This window comes from Protobothrops mucrosquamatus, unplaced genomic scaffold (assembly GCF_001527695.2).
Source record: "Protobothrops mucrosquamatus isolate PMUCROS unplaced genomic scaffold, P.Mucros_1.0 scaffold6, whole genome shotgun sequence".
NCBI classification, from domain to species: Eukaryota; Metazoa; Chordata; class Lepidosauria; order Squamata; family Viperidae; genus Protobothrops; species Protobothrops mucrosquamatus.
The window spans coordinates 3363856-3387983 of record NW_015386393.1 but is presented as its reverse complement, the minus strand read 5'-3'; the positions used below and the strand labels follow the sequence as shown (position 1 = coordinate 3387983).

Genomic DNA, 24128 nt, shown 5'->3' with positions numbered 1-24128 from the left:
TCATTTGCCAATACAAAAGTCTCTGAAGATGATTGCCAAGAGCTCTTCGGTGCCCACTTGGCCTGTCAGCCGCCCTAGCTGTCGCCGTGCCAGTCGCAGCTGCTCTGCAGCCAACACCAAATCCGTAACCTGGTACTCAGCAAAGTATCTCAGGGCCTCCAGGCACTTCTGCAAGCTAAGCTGGTGACGTGCTTGCGTTGGGCTCGGGGAATCAGTTCGGGGGTCGCCGCACCTGCAGAGTGAGAATATAAGATTTGCAGTTCTGAAATAGATGATTTATTGGCATGTATGAATTATGCTGGGTTGTTACTTGCATATTAACAGGAAATGTGAGCCTCTGAGCATCTGCAGCTGAGATCCACAGAAGAATGCCTCAACAAGATACAAGATCTTCTCAACCTGTGCAGGTAATCTTCGACTTATGACCGTAATTGATCCAGAATCACAGTCATAAGTCATGGTGGTCATTAAGCGGATCATCATATGACCATGCCTGATTTTGCAACCTTTTTTTTTGGGGGGGGGGTCATTAAGCAAACCCATTTTATTCAATGGGTGTCTTTTTTGCCAGAAACCGGCAAAAAACATTGAAAAATCACACTAGTTGTTAAGCAAGGCCTATCTGTATATACGCCTAAGGTTAAAGGTTCTATCTCCAATTCCCAACAGCTTAAATTAAGATATTATCTCAGGTCACATCCACACAACTTCTTTGATGTGCTCCTGTTTGTGTAGCTGGCAGGAAATATTGCCCTTTATTCTGTAGCCACCATATTATCCCACTTACTATACACCCCCAACAAGCCCATGCTGCATTGTTGTCTATACAGCTTTAATGCACAACATTCTAAGAAACATGACTGGCAGTTCCCTCATCAGATATTTCAGCCCCCGCCCAGCATCATCCACCATGTAAAAAATGCAAGTCATGGAGTTTTTAAACATATGTTCCTTACAATATACACATCCACCCTCAATTCTCCCCACTGCCTTTTTTTCTCCTGTTCTCACATGCGTGCCAGCTGTTCCTGCAATGCGTTCAGGAAGGCCACAATCCCATCTCCAGTTTTGCAGGACAACAAGCAGGCAGGGCCTACACCTAGTCTGTCACAGGTCCTCAGGAGATCTGCTTGGTCTTCTTCTCCGAGTAGGTCCATTTTGTTCAGAACCAGAAGGTAGGGCTGTGTCTCATTTGGCTTGTCGGGAGACAGGACATCTACCATGGACATAGTTAAGTGGTCAGGCTGCTGAGCTGCTAGTTTCCCATCCAAAATGACCAGAACAAGGTCTGCATCATGGACCCTACAATGAAATAATAATAATAATAATAATAATAATAATAATAATAATAATAATAATAATAATAATAATAATAATAATAATAATAATAATAATAATAATAAAAAATAATCATCTGCCTATCCCAGGTCCTTGGGAAGGACTCGATAGGTAGACAAAAATGCCAAATCCAGTCTGAACATCTGGCTGACTATGCGATGATCAATAATAATAATAATAATAATAATAATAATAATAATAATAATAATATAACAACAATAAATCACGCTTTAATTCTCTCTTAAGCTACACCCTCAAAAATCCTTGTTAATTTCTAATTATAAACCCTACAAGGAAATAATTAAAAAAAATCATGCTTTAATTCTCTCCTAAGCTACACCCTCAAGAATCGTTGTTAATTTCCTAATTATAAACTTTTGTTCCGAGAGCCATCTTAAGGTTTATTTTAACAGACATCCCCAATGAAAAGATGCAGATCATAAAGAAAATGAAGCTTTTTCCACAATGCAGCCTTAATTATTCCACATATAAAAACAGGGTGGAAAGGAGCTTAATAAATTACCCTCTGGATGTCCACCCCTTCTTCTGTTTTGAGCATGATGATAGCCAGATGTTCTATCTGGACCGCATTTATCCTGGCTCCCAACTGATGGATTTTTCTCCTACATCCTTACCCTGCACTTTGCACTAGGTAGGAAAGCAAGTACCAATCACTTTCCTTTTGTGGGTGTTTGAGGCCATATTATTTTTCACCGTTAGCCCAGTATGCTGGGGAGTTCTGAATCCCTACATCTTAAAGTTGCCAAAGTTGAGAAACATTGGTCTAATTCAGGGGTAGGCAACCGTGGCTCTTTTATGACTCGTGGACTTCAACTCCCAGAATTCCTGAGCCAGCACGACTCAGCTTGGAAACCTCTCCCTTTCCCCTCAGCATGGCTGGCTCAGGAATTCTGGGAGTTGAAGTCCACGAGTCATAAAACAGCCAAGGTTGCCTACCCCTGGTCTAGTTAAACATTGGTCTAGTTAAAAAAAAGATGGGTCCGGTGTTTCCTTCTTCCGTAAGTGAGCTTCTTTAAAAAAAAGTCTAGCTTTTCACTGTTCCACTGGTAAACTTATTAAAAAAGAAAAAAGAAAAACCACCACGGAGGGCAGCAACTACTGACTGCAAGGAAGGGTGCTTTCCTGCAACAGTGCAGAGTAGTTAGTTCTACAGGTAGTCCTTGACTTACGACCACAATTGAGCCCTGTGGCTAAGCCAGGTGGTTGTTAAGCGAGTTTTGCCCCATTTTATAGCCTTTTTTTCTGCCACAGTTGTGAAGTGTATCATGTGGTCATTAAGAGAATCTGGGTTCCCCCATTCACTTTGCTTGTCGGAAACTGGCTCGGAAGATTACAAATGATGATCAAATGACCCCCCGGACAGTGCAACTGTCATAAATACATGCCAGGGGCCAAGTGTCTGAATTTTGATCACATGACCATGGGGAGGCTGCAATGGTCGTGTGAAAACCGGTCATAAGTCAGGGGTTTTTTTTAGTGACGTTGTAACTTCAAATGGTCACTGAACGAATGTTGTTAAGTCGAGGACTATCTATAGTAGACGTGTTTGCCTATCATGAAATTTAGTGCTGCAGGCAAACCAGACATCATTGCTGGGATGAACACAGTGGAACCCCTAGTTTTGATGGGTAGCAGGAAAAAGACAAGACAAGATGGCCTTCCTGGGAGGGGAGGGGGACCAGGGACGAGTAGAAGATGAAGCCATGCACCCAGCCCTCATGTTTTTTGGGATAGTTCTTCATCTAAGAAACCTGCTTGTTGGATGATCTAAATCTGTTTAATTTGGATCCTAGGCTAGGCCTTTGCTTGTGTCAAACCATAGCAGAAGCATACTTGCGACCTGCTTGTTCAGCTGTGTCCCCATGAGGTTGCCTCCATCTCCTACCCAGCCCATGAGACAGGCCCAGATTGTCCATAGAAGGACTGCAGTTAAAGCCAGATTTTCCTCCTTATTCCAACAGGCTCCAAAGGCAGCTTCAATATACGTTAAGACCTGTTAGGCTCTGCCAGGCATTATGCTGGGGACTGGCAATGATTGCAGATGGAGGCCATCAAAGCAGGAAAGAGATTGACAAGAAGGACAGCCAGTTTCATGCCACTATAGGTAGTCATCAACTTACAACCACTTGTTTAGTGACCGTGCAATTTACTTAACAACTGCAGTGATTCACTTTAACAACGGTGGCAAAAAAAGGTCCTAAAATTGGGCGCAACTCACTTAATAACTGCCTTGCTTACCAATGGAAATTCTGGTCCCAACTGTGTTTGTAAGTAAAGGATTACTTGTAAAGTTGGATGGGTAGCACTCTTCCTCAGCAAGGGGGAAAGGCCCTTAAGACAACCACAATTAACCACAACTACTCAGTGAAATCTCTAGAGATAGCTTACCTGTGACTTCTCAGAGCCACATAGCTAACCACTATTGGAAGCTGGAAGTTGGGTCCCCTACTTACATTTCTGTGCCCTGTACTGCAATATTGGTGAAGGGGGGAGGGGTAAAAGATGGCTCCCAATGCATAACCCCCCTCCCATTCTGATCCTCCCCTTCCAAAATTCCTTTCACCTCTGCCGAGCCCGGCTCACTCCTTCCATCTCAATCACATCTGTGGTCTTTCTCAGGCCTGCCGTGTCGCTTAGCACCACAGGGAAGCCGCCAATGTTCAAGGCAGTCTCTACTATATCTCGCGTGGTCCCTGCCACCGGAGAGACGATAGCAGTTGGCTTTTGGCCTAGAGAGTAAAGATTGTACCAGTCAAGAAGGGGAAGACAATGGGTCAATTCACATGATATTCTTAGCTTAGTTTAGTTACAGAATTAACCCACTTGCTCGGTTCATGCAATACAATGAATCATAATCTAACCCAGGGGTCTCCAAACTTGATAACTTTTAAGACTTGTGGACTTCAGTTCCCAGAATTCCTTAGCCAGCCATGCTGGCTGGGGAATATTGGGGAGTTGAAATCCACAAGTCTTAAAGTTGGACAAGGTTGGAGACCTCTGATTCAACCAACTGTCTGTAAACTCCCACAGACTAAGCCAACACCCCAAACACAAGATTAAAAAGATTCACTTTAGAGATCCAGTGATGTAGTAGGGACAATGTTGAACCAGGCCCAGTGAGATCTAGGTCTAATCCACCCATATCCACCAAAGCTCACTCTCTTCCAGCTCAACTTCTGCCCAAGGTTGGAATGAGAAAAAATGGAAGGAGGAGCTATGTATCCCCTTAGACCAGTGGTGGCAAACCAATGGCACGGGTGCCAGAGGCGGCACTCGGAGCCCTCTTTGTGGGCACACATGCCATTGCCCCAGCCTTGCCTCCCCCCACGACCCCCTCCTCTCCAGCAGCCCCCCTGAAGGAGACTCGCCCTCGAGCATGGCCCACACGGAGCAGCGCAGCCAAGGACATGGCAGCCAGGTAGCGTAGACAAGACTTTGCCCTCACACTCCATCATGCAGTTGATGCTGGAAGGTGCGGGCAGAGGGTGTGGCCGCCATAGTGCTGCTGGGCTGCCTGGGCGATCTGCGGCGGGTCCTGGAGACGGTGAGTGGTCCTATGGGCAGGCGGGGCGGGGGATGGGGGGGCAAAGCGGGGGCAGGCAGGGGGGTGGAGTGGGGGCGGGGCCAGTTTTTGGGCACTCGGTCTCTAAAAGGTTCGCCATCACTGCCTTAGACAAACTCCTAAAGAAAGCTAGGGTATAATTCTAAGGAACAAATACATTCACTTAAGCTCAGCATCTTCCCTGAAGCTGCTAGGTTTTAGCTATCTTGGTTAAGCTACATAAACTAATCCAAGCCGTAAGTGTAAACTCTAAATTCCCCAACCCCCTCCCCACCCCCTGGAGACTTTATAAGTGATTGTTGGAAATAAATACTATATTATTCTGATTTGTTTTTGCAGCATGCTCATTTCCTTCTAGATAGTTTTTTTTTTCAATTTAAAATAACATTGGGGGAAAGATAAGCTGCGAGGGAGTAGCCTCGTGTTGGGAATCCCAGCCATTAAGAGTTTCCTGAACCATAAGTGGTTGCCATAACATAAAAAAGGCCAATATGGCTAGAGTTTCCCTTAAACCTAATGGGCAAAATTTTTTCTGAAGGACATCTGAAGATGTTTCCAGCATCTGGAAACCACCCTCCCTAAAATAATTTAAACAAAGAAAAGGGATCTCCCCTTGACTATTTACAGCAGGGGTAGTCAACCTTGGCTCTTTTATGACTCGTGGACTTCAACTCCCAGAATTCCTGAGCCAGTTAAGCTGGCTCAGGAATTCTGGGAGTTGAAGTCCACGAGTCATAAAAGAGCCAAGGTTGACTACCCCTGATTTACAGAATAACACAAAGCTAATTAAAATGAGTCTCCGCAAAAGGGCAAGAAGGAACAACAGGGAAAATTCTTAACACACTTTGAGGTGAAAATACATTTGCTTTGCATATTATTGGTTTGCTCATGGTTTGGTAACTATTCTCATAGCATAATCATGTTGACCTTTAATAGTCTGTCCAAATGAATCTTCCTCTGATGTGTAGTGGAGAGGATTTCGGCTTCTAAAAAAACACCTTTCCTAAACAACAGCTTGCCTTTACCTGCCCATGAGTTTTTATTCATTCAATAGACAACCAATGACCCAGTGGGTCATCCTTTGTCAATATTTATTTATCTAAAGAGATAAACACAGGCAAATGACTTTCAATTTCCTTCCAGCTTCTCCAATGACTTTGCTTGTGCAAAGCTGGCAGACAGTGTCACGTGACTATGACAGCACTGCAGGGGCCTCAAAAGTTTGCAAATATAATTGGTCTGAAGATTCTTAAAATTTCAACTCTACAGGAGTAATGGGTCCTGGATTTGTACATATTCTGTAAGTTGGCATACTTGAGATGCTTTGATTCAAAAATCGCTGGCCTGTGATCCACTGTTTTGGCTAATCAAAGGTTACAAACAGACAGTAGAGTTTTAGTAATATATAAATTTCATTTACCAGTGTAGCGCACCCCATGGGATAGGTTTGAGTGTCCCAAAGTTTGGGAGTTTGAGTGCTAGGGCCATTTGCTATTACCATTCCCTTGTAACGTTTACTAATTTGGGACATTTAGGCAGTTGAGAAACTATTGAGAGTCCTGTAGTTTCTCTTTCTAGCCCAAGACTAGAAAAATGGTACTTTCATCTAAAAAACAGCCCATCTGACAGGTTGGTAGAGTAAAGCAGTGTTTTTCAACGCTTGTAATTGTTAAATGTGTGGATGTCAACTATCAAAATTCTCTGGATTTTGGTGGCTCTGGAGGACCACCAAGATTTTCACCTGATATTCCTTTTCTATTCCATCAGCCTATCAGCCAGTCTATTTTTTGACAGAGGTTTGTCTGTCTTGCAGAAGACTAATAAATAGGCTGACCATTCTCAGTGTATTAAGCAGGATGTACCTATAATGGAAGCAAGAATGGTTTGTAAAAGTAGAAAAGGATGAGATATATAATGAACAGTATCAGTGAAAAATACCTTTAGTTAGATTTCCTTTTCTTTTTCTTATTTCATGTTTTAATTTTTTGTTATTACAATTTCTTATTCCTTTTTAATAGTTGTGTGTAACATTGCTAAAGCTATCTTAGGATTGCTCTTTGTTACTCCAAGGACAGTAGTGTTTTTAAAATGGATTTCCTTGTTATTGTTTTATTTCCTTGAATTCTTTCAGAACAAATCGTAGTATTGTTAATAGTCTAACAATATTATTTTCCGGGGGGAATCTTTTACATGCTCTGTTATTAAACAAAATTGACAAATCAGGAAAAGGACCCTGAACTTTTCAGTAGAAGACATACAGTACAAACAAAGATACATATTTGAGTATTTAAAATTACTTGCATTCAAAGTTACATCAATTAAATTTTGCAGTATACTATTTCTTAAAAAATTGCATTTTGATCATTTTTCAATGCTAAATGGGCGTTATGGAGTATGCAGGCATTAAAATTGATTTTAGAAATTAGGAAGATTTTTACTTTAGAAAATATGGAAAAAAATATTATTATAGTTGGTCACATAGAAAATCAGATGTTTAGACAGGATTTGGCATTTTTATCCACCTATCTTTTTGAAGGACCTGAGATAGGCAGATGCTGTTGTTTGATGGTGTTAAAAGGTATTATCGCAGGATGTAAGCTGTTCCAAGTAAAGCTGCCTTTTGCAACTGACTGATGGAGATTTTGTCATTGCCAATGGTGTTCAAATGGTGCAACAGTTGTTTTAGAATTGCACCCAAGGTGCCTATCACTATTGGCATTATATTTGCTTTCTTCTGCCACAGTCGTTCTATTTTCAGGACTTTGTATTTTGTGATTTTCTCCAGTTCTTTCTCTTCTCTTCTCTTCTCTTCTCTTCTCTTCTCTTCTCTTCTCTTCTCTTCTCTTCTCTTCTCTCTCTAGGCACTGCAATGTCCACCATCCAGGTTTTTTTTGTCTTGCTAACTGACAACTGTTAAGTCTGGGATGCTTTGTGGCAGGTACTTGCACCAGATGCCTTTCTTTTTTTATTTATGTTTGCTACTGTTTCAGTTTGTTTTGTTTAATGAAATAATGGCAAAAAAGCATATTAAAACATGATCACAGCCTTCAGAGAGCTCATGTGGTAACCATTCCTTTGTCTTAATGGTCTCAGCTTTGTTGTTCAGGGTCTTGAGGAGGTTTCTCGTAAAAGGTGACTGATGAACCTTTCAGCAAAATCCTGAAAGACTCCTGTCTTCATCCCTTGACCACTCTCTGACAACCCACTCTCCCATTCCACCATTCACATGTCCCCAGGGCTACTCACACAACTGGTTGAGAAGGCTGCTCTTCCCAGCATTAGCAGGTCCTGCAATGACTACATGGACGCCGTCCCGCAGCCTCTGCCCGCGGCGGCCATCTTGCAAATGCTCCCTCAGCTCCTTCTCCAATGCCTTGACAGTGTCTTCCACTATGGGGAGGAAAAAAAAGACCATCATGGCGGATGCATTGGCCATCCCTTCCTCCCCTGCTTCTTTCCCTCCCTGCCGCTGTTCTGGAGGACTAGGATCTTGAAAGAAATCCTCTGGTTCCTTTCCTGGAGCTCATGTCTAGGAATGATTCTCAGTCATCCAGGTCATGATTATCCCAAAGGTGCTTATCTAAAGGCAGCTGGACTTTCTTGTTTTGGGGTTTCTTCCTTGAAGATGTTTCATTTTTCATCCGAGAAGCTTCTTCAGTTCTGGCTTAATGGTGGGGAATTCCCTATCGTTCAGCCAGAACTGAAGAAGATTCTTGAATGAGAAGTGAAACATCTTCAATAAAGTCCAGTTGCCTTTTGAAAAGCACCTTTTGGGATTTCCTGGAGCTTGTTCACCAAAGGGCAGCTTGGCCTCAGTGAGTTTCTAACAGCAATTTCCAAAGAAAAGAAGGGACACAGGGGTGTACAAGCACTGCAGCACTTATGTGCAAGGAGTGATTAAAAAAACTCAAGGGCTGGCCGTGACTGTGTGATTGAAGCTCTGGCTGCTTTTTATGTGTGTCACGTAAACAGATGCTGCCTTGATTGTGCCGCTGTGGCTGACATCTTGCCTTTTTGACCACACCCTGAGGACACCCCTGAGCAGAAGGAAGACTCACCTTGAGCAAGGACATCGTCCTCAATGTTGTCATCTTCACTGAAGTCGATGTAGGCCTCGAGATGAGCCAGGGTCTGCAGAAGAAAAGGACTGAGAGCTATTTTTCTCCAGGGGGAAAGAAAGAGGAAGAGGGGGAGAAGTCTGCAGAGAAAGGATATTTAAATATTTATGGAATATTTGATGACTGTTCCATATAAATGAGTAATAGTCTAATCTAATAAATGAGTCTGACAGTGCCTTTTCTGATGGGCTAATAATTCTATTAAAAGGCATAAGGTTTTATGAGCTGATATGACCCCCTACATTGGCCTAGTCACTCAATGCATGAAGTAAGTAGCAACTCATAGGGCTGGAAGGGCCCTTGAAGGTTCTCTAGTCCAACCCACTGCCCAAGGCAGCAATCATTATATCATTATATCATCATATCGTCCTCAGGGTCACCTGAGTAGAGCAAGTGTGTGTGGAGCCTTCTTGGCTGCAGGATGTTTTCTGCCCTGCGTCCCTTCACTGTTGAAGACAGGCGCAAGCTGTTGGGGATGAGTCTGTTGCCTGCCTCTCAAACTGAAGTGCAAATGGTTCCTGTAGTCTGCAATGTTTTCTGAAAATCCATTTATACTCCCGCACCCTTCAAAGGTTGTTCATCCTGCAGTCAAGAAGGCTCCACACATATTTGCACTACTCAGGTGACATTGAGGACACAGGTAAACCTCCAAGTGGCCTCAATGACTCTCTAAAAGTATGCAAATGACCAGCTGTCTGTAAGGAGTATAAATCCTTCCATTCCCCACCATCCAGTCAGGGCTGAAGAAGCTTCTTGGATGAGAAGCAAAATGTCTTCAAAGAAAAACAAGAAAGTCCAGTTGCCTCCTGAAAAAGCACCTTGGGACAACCATGACTTGGATGATTGAGAATCTCCACAAACATGCTGTCAGGAAATTCCTCCTTATTTCCAGGTTCAATTTACCTCTGGTAAGCTTCCACCCATTGCTTCTTGTCCTGTCCTCAGGTGCTTTGGAGAATAAATCAACCTCCTTTTCCCTGTGACAGCCCTTTGAGTACTGGAAGACTGCTATCAGGTATCCTTTAAGCCTTCTCTTTGTTGCGCTAAACGTACCCTAGTTCAGAGGTCTGCAAGCTTGACAACTTTAAGACTTGTGGACTTCAGCTCCCAGAATTCCTCAGCCAGCTATGCTGGCTGAGGAATTCTGGGAGCTGAAGTCCACAAGTCTTAAAGTTGTCAAGCTTGCAGACCCCTGCCCTAGTTCCCTTAGCCATTCATTGTATGATGTAGCCACCCCTTTCAATCAAATTTCCTAGTCAGAAAAGGTGCTTCCAGTTTCCTTATTTTTCATCACCACAGACTAACTTGGTTCTCCTTCTATAATGCCTAAACAAAGAATCAAAACAGGTAGTCTTCAACTTATAACAGCTTATTTAGTGACCGTCCAAAGTTACAACAGCATTGAAAAATGTGACTATGTCCGCCTTTCCAGTTATGGCCTTTGCAGCATCCCCACCATCAGTGATCAAAATTCAGAGGCTTGGCAACTGGTTCATATTTACGATCGTTGCAATTTCCTGGATGGGGGGGGGGGGTCATGTGATTACCTTTTGCAGCCTTCTGACAAGCAAAGTCAATGGGGAATCCAGATTCACTTAACAACTGGGTTACTAACTTATCAACTGCAGTGATTCCCTTAACAACTGTGGCAAGAAAGATTGTAAAATGGGGCAAAATTCACTTAACAAATGTCTCACTTAACAGCAGAAAATTTGAGCCCAGTTGTGGTCATTAAGCCGAGGACTACCTCTTTAGGTAATCTTGTACTGTACATTGTGCCAGTTGTTAACTGGGTCATCATATGACTGACTTAATTTTACAACATTTTTTTGCAGCTGTTGTTAAGCAAATCATGGTCATTAAGTGAATCCATTGTCCGTAATGCGTGTTTTTTGACAGAAGCTGGAAGTAAAGGCTGACTTGACTCCTCCCAAAGCCCTAGATCAGAGGTAGGCAACCTTGGCTCTTTTATGACTCGTGGACTTCAACTCCCAGAATTCCTGAGCCAGCCATGCTGAGGGGAAAGGGAGAGGTTTCCAGGCTGAGCCATGCTGGCTCAGGAATTCTGGAGTTGAAGTCCACGAGTCATAAAAGAGCCAAGGTTGCCCACCCCTGCCCTAGATTATAGAATGTGGGAATATGTGGGGTTGAAGGCTATGCTTTATTAATCTACCTTGATGTTTACTATCTTGTGTGTGTGTTTGTGTATGTGTGTGTGTGATTATAACATTTTCAACTCTTTTTATTATTGGACACAATCCAGAGTTATTATGCAGCCAGTTTTAGAAATTTGACAAAAAAATACTATGTTCCAGACAATAAAATGAAGGCATACATAGTATTTATTTTTAAACAAAATCCAGACTTGAAAGAAATGTGTTTCCTTTCCTTCCTATATCGATCCACATTTCAGGGCTTTCCTGCTTCCATATAATGCTTTTTTAGCCTCTCCAAATATTTGAGCCTTTGTTGGTTTACTGTAACGGGTACCTCATTCTTCAGTACAAGGAATTATCAGGTGTGTTTTAGAACAGAGTTTTTCAAACTTGGAAATTTAAAATGTGTGGATTTCAATTTGCAGATTTTCCTGGCCAGCAGTAGCTGAACAGTTCTGCAAGTTGAAATCCATGCAAGTTAAAGTTGCAAAGTTTGAAAAGCCCTGCTCTAGAGCAGGGCTTTTCAACCAGTGGTACGGGTACCACTTGTGGTACATTGGCACCTGGCAGGTGGTACGTGACCATCCTAGAAAAGTGGTAGCTGGGGAGGGGAATGAGCTGAACCAGTGGCACACCGCACAAGCCTAAGCAAGAGATGGCTGGAGCTGCAGGGATGTCAGGGCTCAACGGAAGCGCCAGGATCAATGCTGCTTTCCAGCTGATCGGCGCTTCTTCGAGACTGTCAGGGCTCAGTGGAAGCGCCAGGATCAGCGCCAGGCTCCAGCTGGAGCTCAGTGCTCATCCTGGTGCTTCTGCTGAGCCCTGAAGAAGCACCAATCAGCTGGAAAGCAGCGCTGATCCTGGCGCTTCTGCTGAGCCCAGAAGAAGCGCCAATCAGCTGGAATGTTGCAGCATCTCCAGGGTCTTGTGATTTACATTCAGATGCTTGGCAACTGATTCATATTTATGATGGTCACAGTGTCCCAGGGTCATGTGAAGTGACCAAAACCTGCTGCAACCACCCAGCAGACGCGGGGAATAAAAACCAAACACCCTCACCCCACCCCCGCTATTTTTTTATTTTTTTTTGGTCATCAAGTTTTTGACACCTTGCTAGGCGACTGGTGGTCCTCGGATATTGCCATATCCTAAAAGTGGTACAATGGGTGAAAAGGTTGAAAAGCCCTGCTCTAGAGTACCAAGTAAGAGGGTGAAAGAGATATGCACCACATAGAACATAGTATAACAGGGCTGGAAGAGACCTTGGAGGTCTTCTAGTCCAAACTCCTGTTCGAGCAGGAGATCTAGGTTCCAGACGAATGATTGTCCAATCTTTCCTTCATGAGCCGGCAATAAAAATTGAAAGTTGGTGGTATCTCAGACAGGCTTGGACAATGCTAGTTACTGATTGATCTCCCTCCTTTCCTCTTAAATACTAATAATAATTACAACAGAGAATCCAAAAATAACATCAAAAACAGAAAATAAAACCAACGTACACCTTGCCAATAGTTAAAGGCCTGAAGAACTAAAATGTGTTTTTTGGGCCCATCCTTTTAAAGGCAGGGAGAGTGAGAACAAAATGAGAAAACCTTCTCATGCTTGCCAGATTTTTAGGAAAGGCCTGTTTTGCAAATGTTAACATCTGGACAAGTTCAGATGTTGCAATGGACCAAAAGGGCATTTTAGAACATTTAAAAAAAAAAATGGGAGCACATGCCGTGTGCTGTGGCAGTTTGTTCCCAGCTGATTGGGTTTGCACAAGGCATTTAACTATAAATGGGGACTAAGGCCTCACAGCTAGGAAGGCACCTTCCAGTTTGTTTGTTTATGCCCAGTCACTCTCTCTCAACCCATTTTTGTACCCACCTTTATTATTTTTACAAATACCTCAGGGTGGTAAACATATCCAACACACTTTCCTTCTATTTTCCCCACAACAACCCTGTGAGGACATTTGGGTTGAGAGAGAGTGACTGGCCAAAGTCACTCAGCTGGCTGGCTTTCATGGCTAAGGCAGGACTGGAACTTATGGTCTCCACTTTCTAGCCTGCTGCTTTAACTGCTTGAAGTCAAGATTGCCAAATTCAGATGCTTGGCAACTGGCATGTATTTATGACAGCTGCAGTATCCCAGAGTCATTAGATCACAATTGCAACCTTCTGACAAGGAAAGTCAATGGAGAAGTCAGATTTATTTAACAACCTGCATTACTAATTTAACAACCGCAGTGATTCACTTAACAACTATGGCAATGAAGGTCATAAAATGGGGCAGACTCATTTAACTATCTTGGTCAGCAATGGAAATTTTGGGCTCCATTGTGGTCGTAAGTCAAGGACTACCTGTATTAATAATTGTTTTTATATTTCTATTTTTACTATATTATAAGCCACCCAGAGGCACTTTGAATAGCAAGATGGGCAGCATATAAATTTAATAAACAAATAAACGGAGATGTTTCAGTTTCTAAGACTTCTAAACAACCCCCCCCCCTTCAAACTTGCTCCTTGCCTTTGTGAGGGTGTCGGTCCAGCGCTGATAGAGCTGACCCAATTCCCCGTCCATCTGACGTAAGGCCTGCCGACGCTGGCCTTCCGTCTCAGCATGAATCAGGTCTCCTAGGCCTTCAGCTGCTGTGAGGTCTAGCTTGCCGTTCTGGAAGGCCCGTTTGGTGAATTCTCCAGGTTCAGCAAAGCGCAGCTCAGGAAGTGCACCTGAAGTCAGCAAGAGACTTTCTATTGCTTTCCCAGTAAAGAGAGAACCTTCCCTTGCACCCCTAAAAATGGTTGGGAAAGAAGGATTAGCCAAAATATTGAAAGACCCACCCAAAGCGTTCAGGACGCCTCTCACCACAGCTGGGCCACCATGCACATGGAACTCAGCACTGTCCTCGCCTGTGAAACTACCCGGTCCTGAAGAAAAATAACAAAGTGGGAATTAATTCAGCAAATGAATTCAATAAATGACAAGGTCCATTCAGTTCCTCAGAGAGAGGCTTCTGCTTCCTCCCTTAAGAGAGTTCAAGAGAGTTTTTCTGGTGGCTGAAGAAACTTAGACCCCTAAGGCTGAAATGGACCTTGGAGTTCTTCTAGTACAGTGTTTCTCAACCTTGACAATTTTAAGGCATGTGGACTTCAACTCCCAGAATTCCACAGCCAGCATTGCTGGCTGTGGAATTCTGGGAGTTGAAGTCCACATGCCTTAAAATTGTCAAGGTTGAGAAACACTGTTCTAGTATAACTCCCTGCCCAAGGCAGAAGTCCTTATATTATCCCAGACAAAATGGATCTCCAATCTTTTCTTAAAAATCTCCAGCGATGGAGCATCCACAATTCTGGGAGGCAAGCTGTTCCATTCATTAATCATCCTGTCAAGAAATTCCTCATTTCCAGGTTGAATCTCTCTCTGAAGAGCTTCCACCCATTGCTTCTTGTCCTGCCTTCAGGTACTATGGAGAACATATCAATGTCCTCTTCCCTGAGACAGTCCTTCAGGTATTAGAAGACGGCTATCATGTCATCCTTAAGGCTTCTCTTTGTCAGGCTAAATAACATACCTAGTTCCCTTAATCGTTCATTGTATGATTTAGCCCCCAGAGCCCTTATTATCTTTGTTGCTCTTCTCTGCACTCTTTCTAGGGCCTGAGCATCTTTTTTGTATCATAAAAATATCCTTGATGGGTATTCAAAAATAAACTGTCCTCGATCTGCAGGGTTTAAAGTCTGCAACTTTAGACTATCCTGGCTTAATTTATCATTCAGACAGTAATGATAAATTCAGTTGGATGACTTTTTAAGCCAGTGATCAAAAACATATTCTCTGGCAATGATTTAACCACATTAGGTGAAGAAATAATTTCACACACCCTGAATCCATCTCTAAACAATCTGATCAGAAAACATTGAACTCTGATTGTCCCAAAGGTGCTTTTTCAAAAGGTAATTGGATTTTGTTTTTCCTTCTTCAGAACTGAAAAAACGTCTTAAATGAAAAGCAAAATGTCTTAAGGAAAAGCAAAATCCAGTTGCCTTTGGGACAACTGACCTGGATGACTGAGAATCTCCATAGACGCTGACTTCTGATATTGTAAGAGGAGAAAAATGTCTCTCTTTATATTTTCTTCAAACTGGTCTTACCAGCTTAAACTATTTTTCCATTAGTGTTTTCCTTTTCTAAAAACTTGAACACCTTTCCTGGAAGGAAAGAGATTTCCTTTCTTGCTTGTTTTTGGATCCTGTTTTGGAATATAAACTTGCTCGACCTTCAGATCAATCTCAAAAATTGCTTTCACAGGCTTAACAGGCTAACCAAAGATAATGAGAGAACAGGAAATGGGCAATGGAATATGGAATATGGTATCGTCAGCCGAGGCTGAAGCATACCTAAAGATGAAGGAGGCACATAAGCAGGGTGGACAAAAAGCCAGGAATCTTGTCTAAAAGATCCCTTTGGGAGACAGATAAGAAGGAAAAAAAATCGTTAAATGAAACAGAGGAAAACTTGTCATCTGAACCAAACAAAAGAAATTGGGCCTAAATACATGGGAACCCCTCCTGCCAAGTCCCATCAATTGCTACCAGAGTTGTAATCAACAAGCCTAGATTAGCTGCCAGTCTACAATCTACTGCAGTGATGGTGAACTTTTTAGAGACTGAGTGCCCAAACTGCAACTCAAAACCCATTTATGCATTGTCGAGTGCTGGGTGGGTGTGGCCCACTGGGTGGGCGTGCCCCACTGAGTGGGCGTGGCTGCGGTGGTAACGGCAGACTGGGTGGGACTAAAAAGTTCAATCAATCAATTCCAACTTTGCAAGATCGTTTTTTTTCTCGCGAGAAGTTGAAATTGACTGATTGAACTTTTTTTTTTTGCACACAGCAGTGGAGACCTAAAGCGAAAACATTTTATAAAACCCAGCTGAAGGCCTAGGACTGGGGCGACAGCGCGCGTGCCCACAGAGAGGGCTCTGAGTGCCGCCTCTGGCACCCGTGTCATAGGTTCGCCACCACTGATCTACTGCGTATAAAGAGGCAGCAAATCCCATACTCACTAGCACTGAGGATGTTACCTAGTCAGGTAGCAAAACATCTGCAAGCAAACAACCAAGCTCAGAGAGCACAGATTCTGTTACTCTACCCTATCACAAAGAGTTTCATTCTTGGAATCCCTCATTCTTGACCTTAGCTACTTCAAAGGGCTGACAGATGGCCAATACCTTTTTTTTTCTTTTTACGATTCTGCAATCCCTTAATGGAGTTAAGCGTTTACTGGTCCGGATGCCCTTCCTAACACCTATGCAGAGTTTGTAGCAGACATTTTTTCTTTGCGCCCTAAGAGAGAAACATCTGCTGCTACCTAGGATTGAACTCTCAACCTTCCAAATGGGAGGCGAGCGTCTTCACCACTAAGCCATCAGGCTGCTCCAGTCAGTACCTTAATTGGACTACAGCAATTAGTTTTACACGCAGCTACCCTTGAGGAAGCTTGCAGTGGTTCAGCATCCAATGGCCTAGATCACGGGTGTCAAACTCACCGCATCATGTGACGTGTCACGATGTATGGTGACTTTTTTCACATTGCCAGAGCTGGGGTGGGTGCGGCCTCCGCATGATGCAACCAGCCTGTGGGCGGCAGTTTGACACCCTGGCCTACATAGTGATGAACATTTCTGACTTGACTAATGCAACACCTCTACAGTAGGAACTGTATTAGCTGCTAGTCAGTTTCCAGGTGCAATTCAAGACATTGAATTGCTTACTTGTAAAGTCCTACATGGCTTAGGATCTGCTTATGCTGCAGACCACCTGCTCCAAAATGAATTTCTCCATCCTGTGAGATTTGAAAGAGAGGATCTGTTATGGTCCTGTCTCCAAGGAGTTCTATCTGCAGAGGTTTTTCAGTGGTGGCATTCCTCTTGTGGAATCTCTCTGTTGGATTGTGTCATTATGGTTTTTTGATAGTCTGTTATTTTAATCCTTATTTTTGCTGTAGATTTCTCAGAGCTATTTGGAGTGGAATTTAGCATAGAAATATCAATAATACAAATAAATAAACAAAATGAAATCTATGCATTCTAAAGGGCACCAATGAAAATGATCACCCAGCAGAATTTTAGTTCTAGACTGAGCTAGGACCAAAAGGAATGCTACCTATTTCTTTATTGTGACAGGAAATTTGCTCCATTCTGTAAATTGCTGGGTTCTTGGGGTTTTTTGAGCTTGGGTGGCCTTTTGCAGATGTTGCAGGCTCAATAATATCATCTCTCTTCCATGCTCTGATAATCTAACCTAGTAATCAAATGTCTGCAGAAAAACAACCAATCTCAGAGAACACCAAAAACTCATCAGTTCACCTCTGAACTATGTAGAGTCTGTACTTCTGGAATCTGTACTTGTTGTTGTTCAGTCTGCGAAACTATCTCCTACCAGTCTAATTAAACATGACATCTTTTATGTGGTAGCCTTGTGTAGAAGGTCTTTATCTGTTTCATTTCTTCCCTCAAGGAGATCATGTTGCATTAACTGGTCCCTTCAACTGAACTTGATAATAACCACCAATTTTCTTCACAATGATTATGGATTGTGCCTTCTTCCTTCATAGGTTACAAACCCATCTGAATGTTTAATTGCTGTAACAATTTAGGGCAAGAATTACAAAAATTACTACTCCAGAGGAACACAGCTTATTAGAAATAACAAGGTCCATGAAGCTAATGAGAGCATAATACTACTGCATGATCTTTCAGAACCTTTTTAAATATAAGAGATATGCTGCTGTGAAGGATTTGGGGGCTTGTTTAATACAAGCAGTTAGAGCCAAAGAGTGACTTATTTTTTAGCATATCCCAAAGCTCATTCTAAAAATGGCACTATTCCTTATAAATGGCACTATTCCACTTGAAGCATTTTAAGGAAATGTAAAAAGATGAATTTTGGGATCTAAAAAGCCATTTATAGAAGACTTACCAGCGTGGTGCTGGTCCTGCCTGCAGAAGTTAAGAACTTAATTGCTTATTTAAGACCAGGAAAGGCTCCACAATGATTCGATTCCTGTGTTAATTAAAAGTAATTCAACTCTGTGGGCACCAATTTTGGCTTTACTGTTTATATTTATAGATAAATATGCCTATATGTCTATTTACTTGTAATGATAATTCCCATCTTTACAAAAGGGAATTCAACAAATTACAGACTCATCGGTTTGCTTAATTAACTGCAAATGTGATGCGATGTCAGACATGTGTGTATGTGTGTGTGTGTGTTAGAGTGACTGAGAAGTGGAGAGATTGATTGGAACAGGAGAGCCTCCTGGTGGAAGAACAAGCTGGCTTCCAAAAGAATTATTCTACTATTGACCAACATCTAATGCTCTAATAATACTTAATAGAGACATATTAATCGCTAGTAGATAGTGGATTGTTTAAATCAACAGAGGGGAATTAATTTCTCTTACCGTAATGTAATTGAGGTAGAATTCCAATATTTCTCATATATTTGTTTCAATACCTGATCTACCTTGAAGGGCTGCTATAGTGCTGAAAGTCTAATAGCATTCTCTTTTCCTCATTCTTATACCAGAGAGCATCAAAGTGGGGCAAACCTGAGCTTCTTCCTCACACTCTGTTTTCTCACATTAAACTCATGTTTTAGTAATAGTTTCCATATACTGTCTTCAAGGAAATTCTATAGTCTTCTATAGATGATAGGTCCAGCCTACATTCACTGATTATTTTCAGGTTATAACAAGTTACAGTAACTCCATAACATACAGGTAGTCCTCAAATTATGACCACCTCTGAACCCAAAATTTCCCTTTCTTTGATCCCTCCAATAAGTATCCATAATCTAATGCTTTCACATTAGAACTGTGACCCTGTCATTTGGGGGGGGGAAAGGTGCAATTATTTTACATATACATTTATTCAACTGAGAGGGGCATTGCCAAGACAACAAAGAATTGTGTATCAGAAACTTGATAAAGCTTTAACGTTGGACAAGAATCAATATAGCAGTTACGCTTAGGTACTTTAAAATTCTAACCTGGGAACCATAGTACAAGGCCTCGGTCCAGGATTTCAGAAGAGCTGGGATCACATATCCTACGTAAAGTAGCTGTTCTTGGAGGTGGTGGTTCCTTTGTCCCTGTCATGCAGAGCAAGGCTGAACAGCTAACTGGGCCACTGGTTCGAATCACAGCCACTCCACACTTTCCTTGACCAGAAGACAAGGCAAAGATGGTGTCCCTCTTTGCAGCCTGGCAATATAACCTGGAAAATAGGAAAGAAAAAAGAGAGCCAGTTTGGTTTAGTGGTTAAGGCACCAGACTAGAAAATAGAAGACCATGAGTTTATGAAAGTCAGTGCATTTCTTCTTCTGATGACAAACATGTCATCCATATATCGGCCCAAAAGGGGGACATAAGTCACGAAGCTGCTCCAATACTGTCAATGTAACTTCTTCACGTTCAAAAGAGAAATGTATGAAAAAATAAAAGGGATATCCATCGGATCCCCAATATCAGGAGTCATTGTAGAAACAGTCCTACATGAACTACTAGAACACCGTGCATTTCAAAACTACACACCTAGATTTTGGTGCCGCTGCCTAGGTGACACATTTGTCATCATCAAAAGAAATGCACTGAAAGACTTTCATACTCTACTGAACTCCATCTTCCCAGACATACAGTTCACAATGGCGGGAATAATTACCATTTTTAGATCTGCTTGTCACCATATAGGACAGTGGTTGCGAACCTATGGCACGGGTGCCAGAGGCGGCACTCGGAGCCCTCTCTGTGGGCACACATGCTGTTGCCCCAGTCTTGCCTCCCCCCCGTGACCCCCTCCTCACTAGTAGCCCTCCTGGAGAAGAGTCAGCCCCAAGCGTGGCCCACGCGGAGCAGTGCAGCCAAGGACATGGCAGCCAGGCAGCATAGACAAGACTCTGCCCTCACGCCCCATCACGCACAGCTGATGCTGCAGGGCGTGGGGAGAGGGCATGGCTGCCATGGCGCTGCTGGGCGATCTGCAGCGGGCCCTGGAGGCAATGAGTGGCCCTGCGGGCAGGCGGTGTGGGAGCGGGGCAGAGGCGGGGCAGGGGTGGAATGGGGGCGGGGCCAGTTTTTGGGCACTCGGTCTCTAAAAGGTTCGCCATCACTGATATAAGAAGACGGAAGCCTAGAAACCACGATTTATCGAAAGGCCAACAACAACTCAAGCATTGGCAAAAAGTTGTGTCAGAACACTATATGGCAGTGTTTCAGAAGCAGTAGAACACAGCTTCTGAAATCTGCAAGTGTGCATCGCACACAGCCCAGAGGCTACCATACGAAGACAAATCATGCATCACAAAGATCACTTGGAGATATGAGATTCTTCTAATGCAGCGGTTCTCAACCTATGGGTCGCGACCCCATTTGGGGTCAATTGACCATTTCATGGGGGTCGCCAAGCAAGGCTGTCCGCCATTTTTTCCCCCTTTTCCGGCGGGTGCCTTACCTCCCTTGGGCTGGGCCAGCTGGTGGTCGGCCTGCTCCGTCTCTGCCGCTTGCCAGCTACGCCTCGGCCAGCGCAGGGGGCGGAAACACGCATGCGCGGCGCTCCCAGGCAGGGAAAGTCCTCGACTTACGACCGGTTGGGTAGTCTTTGACTTACGACCGGTTTAGTCCTCAACTTACGACCGGTTTAGTCCTCAACTTACGACCGGTTGGGGGTCGCGGCATTAAAAAGGTTGAGAACCACTGTTCTAATGTAATCTACCAGATCCCCTGCATGGATTGTCCCTGTGACTATGTAGGATAAAAGAGGAGGAAGCCTACCACCACATTGCAAGAACACAAGCAAGCAGTCAGACGAGGAGACCTAAACTCATTGGTAGCCTCACACTGCAATGAACAAAGACATACATTCAATTTCGCAGCTACTAAGATTGTTGGCTATGCAGGTACAAAGATAGCCAGGGAAATGATTGAAGCCTGGGAAACCTCCTTGTCAGTCAACAGGAGTGCTGATTTATCACCGACTTATCAGGTACTTGGGAGTCAAGGACTTGGCAGCACAAGGAAACAACAGCCAATAGCCGGCCATCAACACACCAATCAACAACTAAAAAGCCACACACAACCAGGCACCACATAATATTACATATTACAAAGCACACATTCTGTTAGAGAGAAGTTCCCTGAGGATGCAAGTCCAAAAGCTCAGAAAACTAAACCTCTGGTTCCGGTGTCTAACCCAGATTGGATCTTGTGACATTATCTTGGGACATGTATATTTGCCTTTATTCAGATAATGACCATCCCTAATTAATTAATTCAAAAGTGCTGTGATTAAGTGATTAAGCACTTGATCAAAATGTTACCTGAGCCCAAATTACTGGAACCCCAAATTTACAGCAAGTTACCTCCTACCTTGTGAAGATAAAGTAGAGAGAAGAGGGTACTCGATTATTACAAGTTGTTATCACGGTAAGAAAAGTCTAAATACAAATCTGATAAATAAATACAGGGGTCAGTGATGCCAATCTCAGATTCTTAACAGAGGAGTATAAAATAAAATATGCAATTGTAGTGATATGTGGCAACAGATTAGGCAACAGTCAGATAAGAGGCAGCTGAGCCTACCAAAGCAATGGGGGTGTAGCAAACATCTCAGAAGGGATACCTCTACCCCCTTCTTGGTTTGCAAATGCCACGGGGGCGGGGGATCTACTTTCAGATTTGCAAGATCCTGTTAATGTAACCTTACAGTAAAGACTATGCAATAATCGCAGGCATGTTTCTTGTCTGGATTACCTTGCAAGGCTGACAGTAACACTGTGAACTACTTTTCTGCAAAGGAATTTCAGAGAAGCATATATCATTTATCCTCACTGCTCTCTTGTGTGAGAAGTTAGAGTGAAAGTATTCCTAGACTATGTATTATGGGCACTCATCAACTCTGTACAAATAGGGTTGCCCAGTCCACTCCATGGAGCTCTTGAATTTTTAAGAACTAGAAAGCTGGCCAACAAAGAAAGAGAAATATGCTCCTGAAGCTGTTATAACTTACACCAGTGGTTCTCAACCTGTGGGTCGGGACCCCATTTGGGGTCGATCGACCATTTCATGGGGGTCGCCAAGCAAGGCTGTCTGCCATTTTTTTTGTCCGCCATTTTTCCCCCCTTTTCTGGCGGGTGCCTTACCTCCCTTGGGCTGGGCCAGCTGGTGGTCGGCCTGCTCCGTCTCTGCCGCTTGCCAGCTATGCCTCGGCCGGCGCAGGGGGCGGAACCACGCATGCGCGGTGCTCCCAGGCAGGGAAAGTCTTCGACTTACGACCGGTTGGGTAGTCCTCGACTTACGACCGGTTTAGTCCTCGACTTACGACCGGTTTAGTCCTCGACTTATGACCGGTTGGGGTCGCGGCATTAAAAAGGTTGAGAACCACTGACTTACACAGAGGCACCTTTCTCTGTTGGATTCCTGTCTTCTATGCAGTTGTTACAAAGGACCGACTCTTTTAGAGAAGGCAGCAGTAAAGCAGGCAGAATTAGCCATGGTAAGACCACACTTGCATTCAGTTTTGGTCGCCACAATATAAAAAAGATGTTGAGATTTTGAAAGAGTGCAAAGAAGAGCAACAAAGATGATTTGGGGCCTGGAGGCCAAAATATATGAACAGTTGTAGGAGAAAGGTATTCTACTTTAATGAAAAGAAGGACTAGGGGTGACATGACAACAGTGTTCCAATATTTGAGGGGCTGCCACAAAAAAGAGGGCGTCAACCTATTCTCCAATGCATCAGAAGGCAACACAAGAAGCAGTGGATGGAAACTAATCAAGGAGAGAACCGACCTAGAACTAAGGAGAAATTAATCAGCGGAACGGCTTGCCTTCAGAACTTGTGAGTGCTCCATCATTGAAGGTTTTGAAGAAGAGATCGGACAGGATCCAATCTAGGTCGGTCACTGGAACTAGAGGTTACATCTTTCGAGTTTTCGGATTCATGCTGAAGCCCATCCTCAGGAACTTCTCTCACACAAGTCTGAAAGTTTGGAAGACAAAACCTCTGGTCCCAGTGACCAACCCAGATTGTACCCTGCAACATTATCGTGGGACACATATATTCCCCTTTGTTTGTGAGAGATTGAACAGCCATTTGTCCAGAATGGTATAGGGCAGGGCTAGGCAACCTTGGCTCTTTTATGACTCGTGGACTTCAACTCCCAGAATTCCTGAGCCAGCAATTCTGGGAGTTGAAGTCCACGAGTCATAAAAGAGCCCAGGTTGCCTAGCCCTGGTATAGGGTCTCCTGCTTGTGCAGCGGATGGACTAGAAGACCTCCAAGGTCCCTTCCACCTTTGTTATTCTAACCTGTCCGCGGGGAATTGCATATCAAGAAAGTCACCTCTTCTCACGTGCTTTCTCAAAGGCGAAACTTAGTATTTACAGCCACCCACCTGCAGAAGAGCTTGCAGACCCTTCGATTTCTTACAGGCAACAGCATTCTCTGCAAGAAAAGCCACATCGCTCCCAAGAAGGAATTAGAGCACAATCGCTCTTTTCTTCCCCCGCCAATTGTCCTCCCCCAGCTCCATCCCGTCCAGCCTTCTCCCCTATGCAAAATCCCCCAGGCTTCCTTTGCTACCACGACCTGACGTTCGTTTTTGGCTTCAACTGAGGGCAACGTGCCCTTTTGCAATGTGATTGGTTGAGGGGAGGGGGAGGGGAGGGACTTCGGAAGGGGCGGGGCGCCACGGTCTCCCTTTTGTAGTATTCTATTGCGGGGTTCTGTAACTCGCAGCTCTGCGCGTCCTCCTTCCGTTGGGTATTGATTTGTTTCTTTGATTTGTTTACGTAGGCGATAAACAATACGTATGCAGCGTAATCTTGCATAATTCAATGTAACCTTCAGCTTATTTTTTAAGGTGAGGTTCTTCTTGGCCGGAGTG

At 43.6% G+C, this 24128-nt stretch overlaps 1 protein-coding gene across 1 annotated transcript; it reads right to left on the bottom strand.

Annotated features, from left to right (window-relative positions):
* GTPBP3 (GTP binding protein 3, mitochondrial) lies at positions 1 to 23704 on the bottom strand. The gene is made up of 9 exons (XM_015809924.1): positions 23637 to 23704; positions 19236 to 19462; positions 14024 to 14110; positions 13710 to 13912; positions 8980 to 9052; positions 8168 to 8311; positions 3923 to 4088; positions 1012 to 1302; positions 1 to 232 (listed from the first exon to the last, which is right to left on the bottom strand). Exons 1-9 carry the CDS (start codon positions 23702 to 23704, stop codon positions 1 to 3), a joined length of 1491 nt encoding a protein of 496 aa, XP_015665410.1.
* Positions 23705 to 24128: the final 424 nt, after the last annotated feature.

Excerpts from the sequence above, each read along its gene's own strand:
- GTPBP3 (XM_015809924.1), bottom strand. The coding sequence starts at position 23,704 with ATGTGGCTTTTCTTGCAGAGAATGCTGTTGCCTGTAAGAAATCGAAGG. Across the intron at positions 14,111-19,235 it reads CCTTGTACTATGGTTCCCAG|GACCGGGTAGTTTCACAGGC; the intron begins GTTAGAATTTTA and ends ATTTTTCTTCAG. Across the intron at positions 13,913-14,023 it reads AGGCGTCCTGAACGCTTTGG|GTGCACTTCCTGAGCTGCGC; the intron begins GTGGGTCTTTCA and ends TGCTGACTTCAG.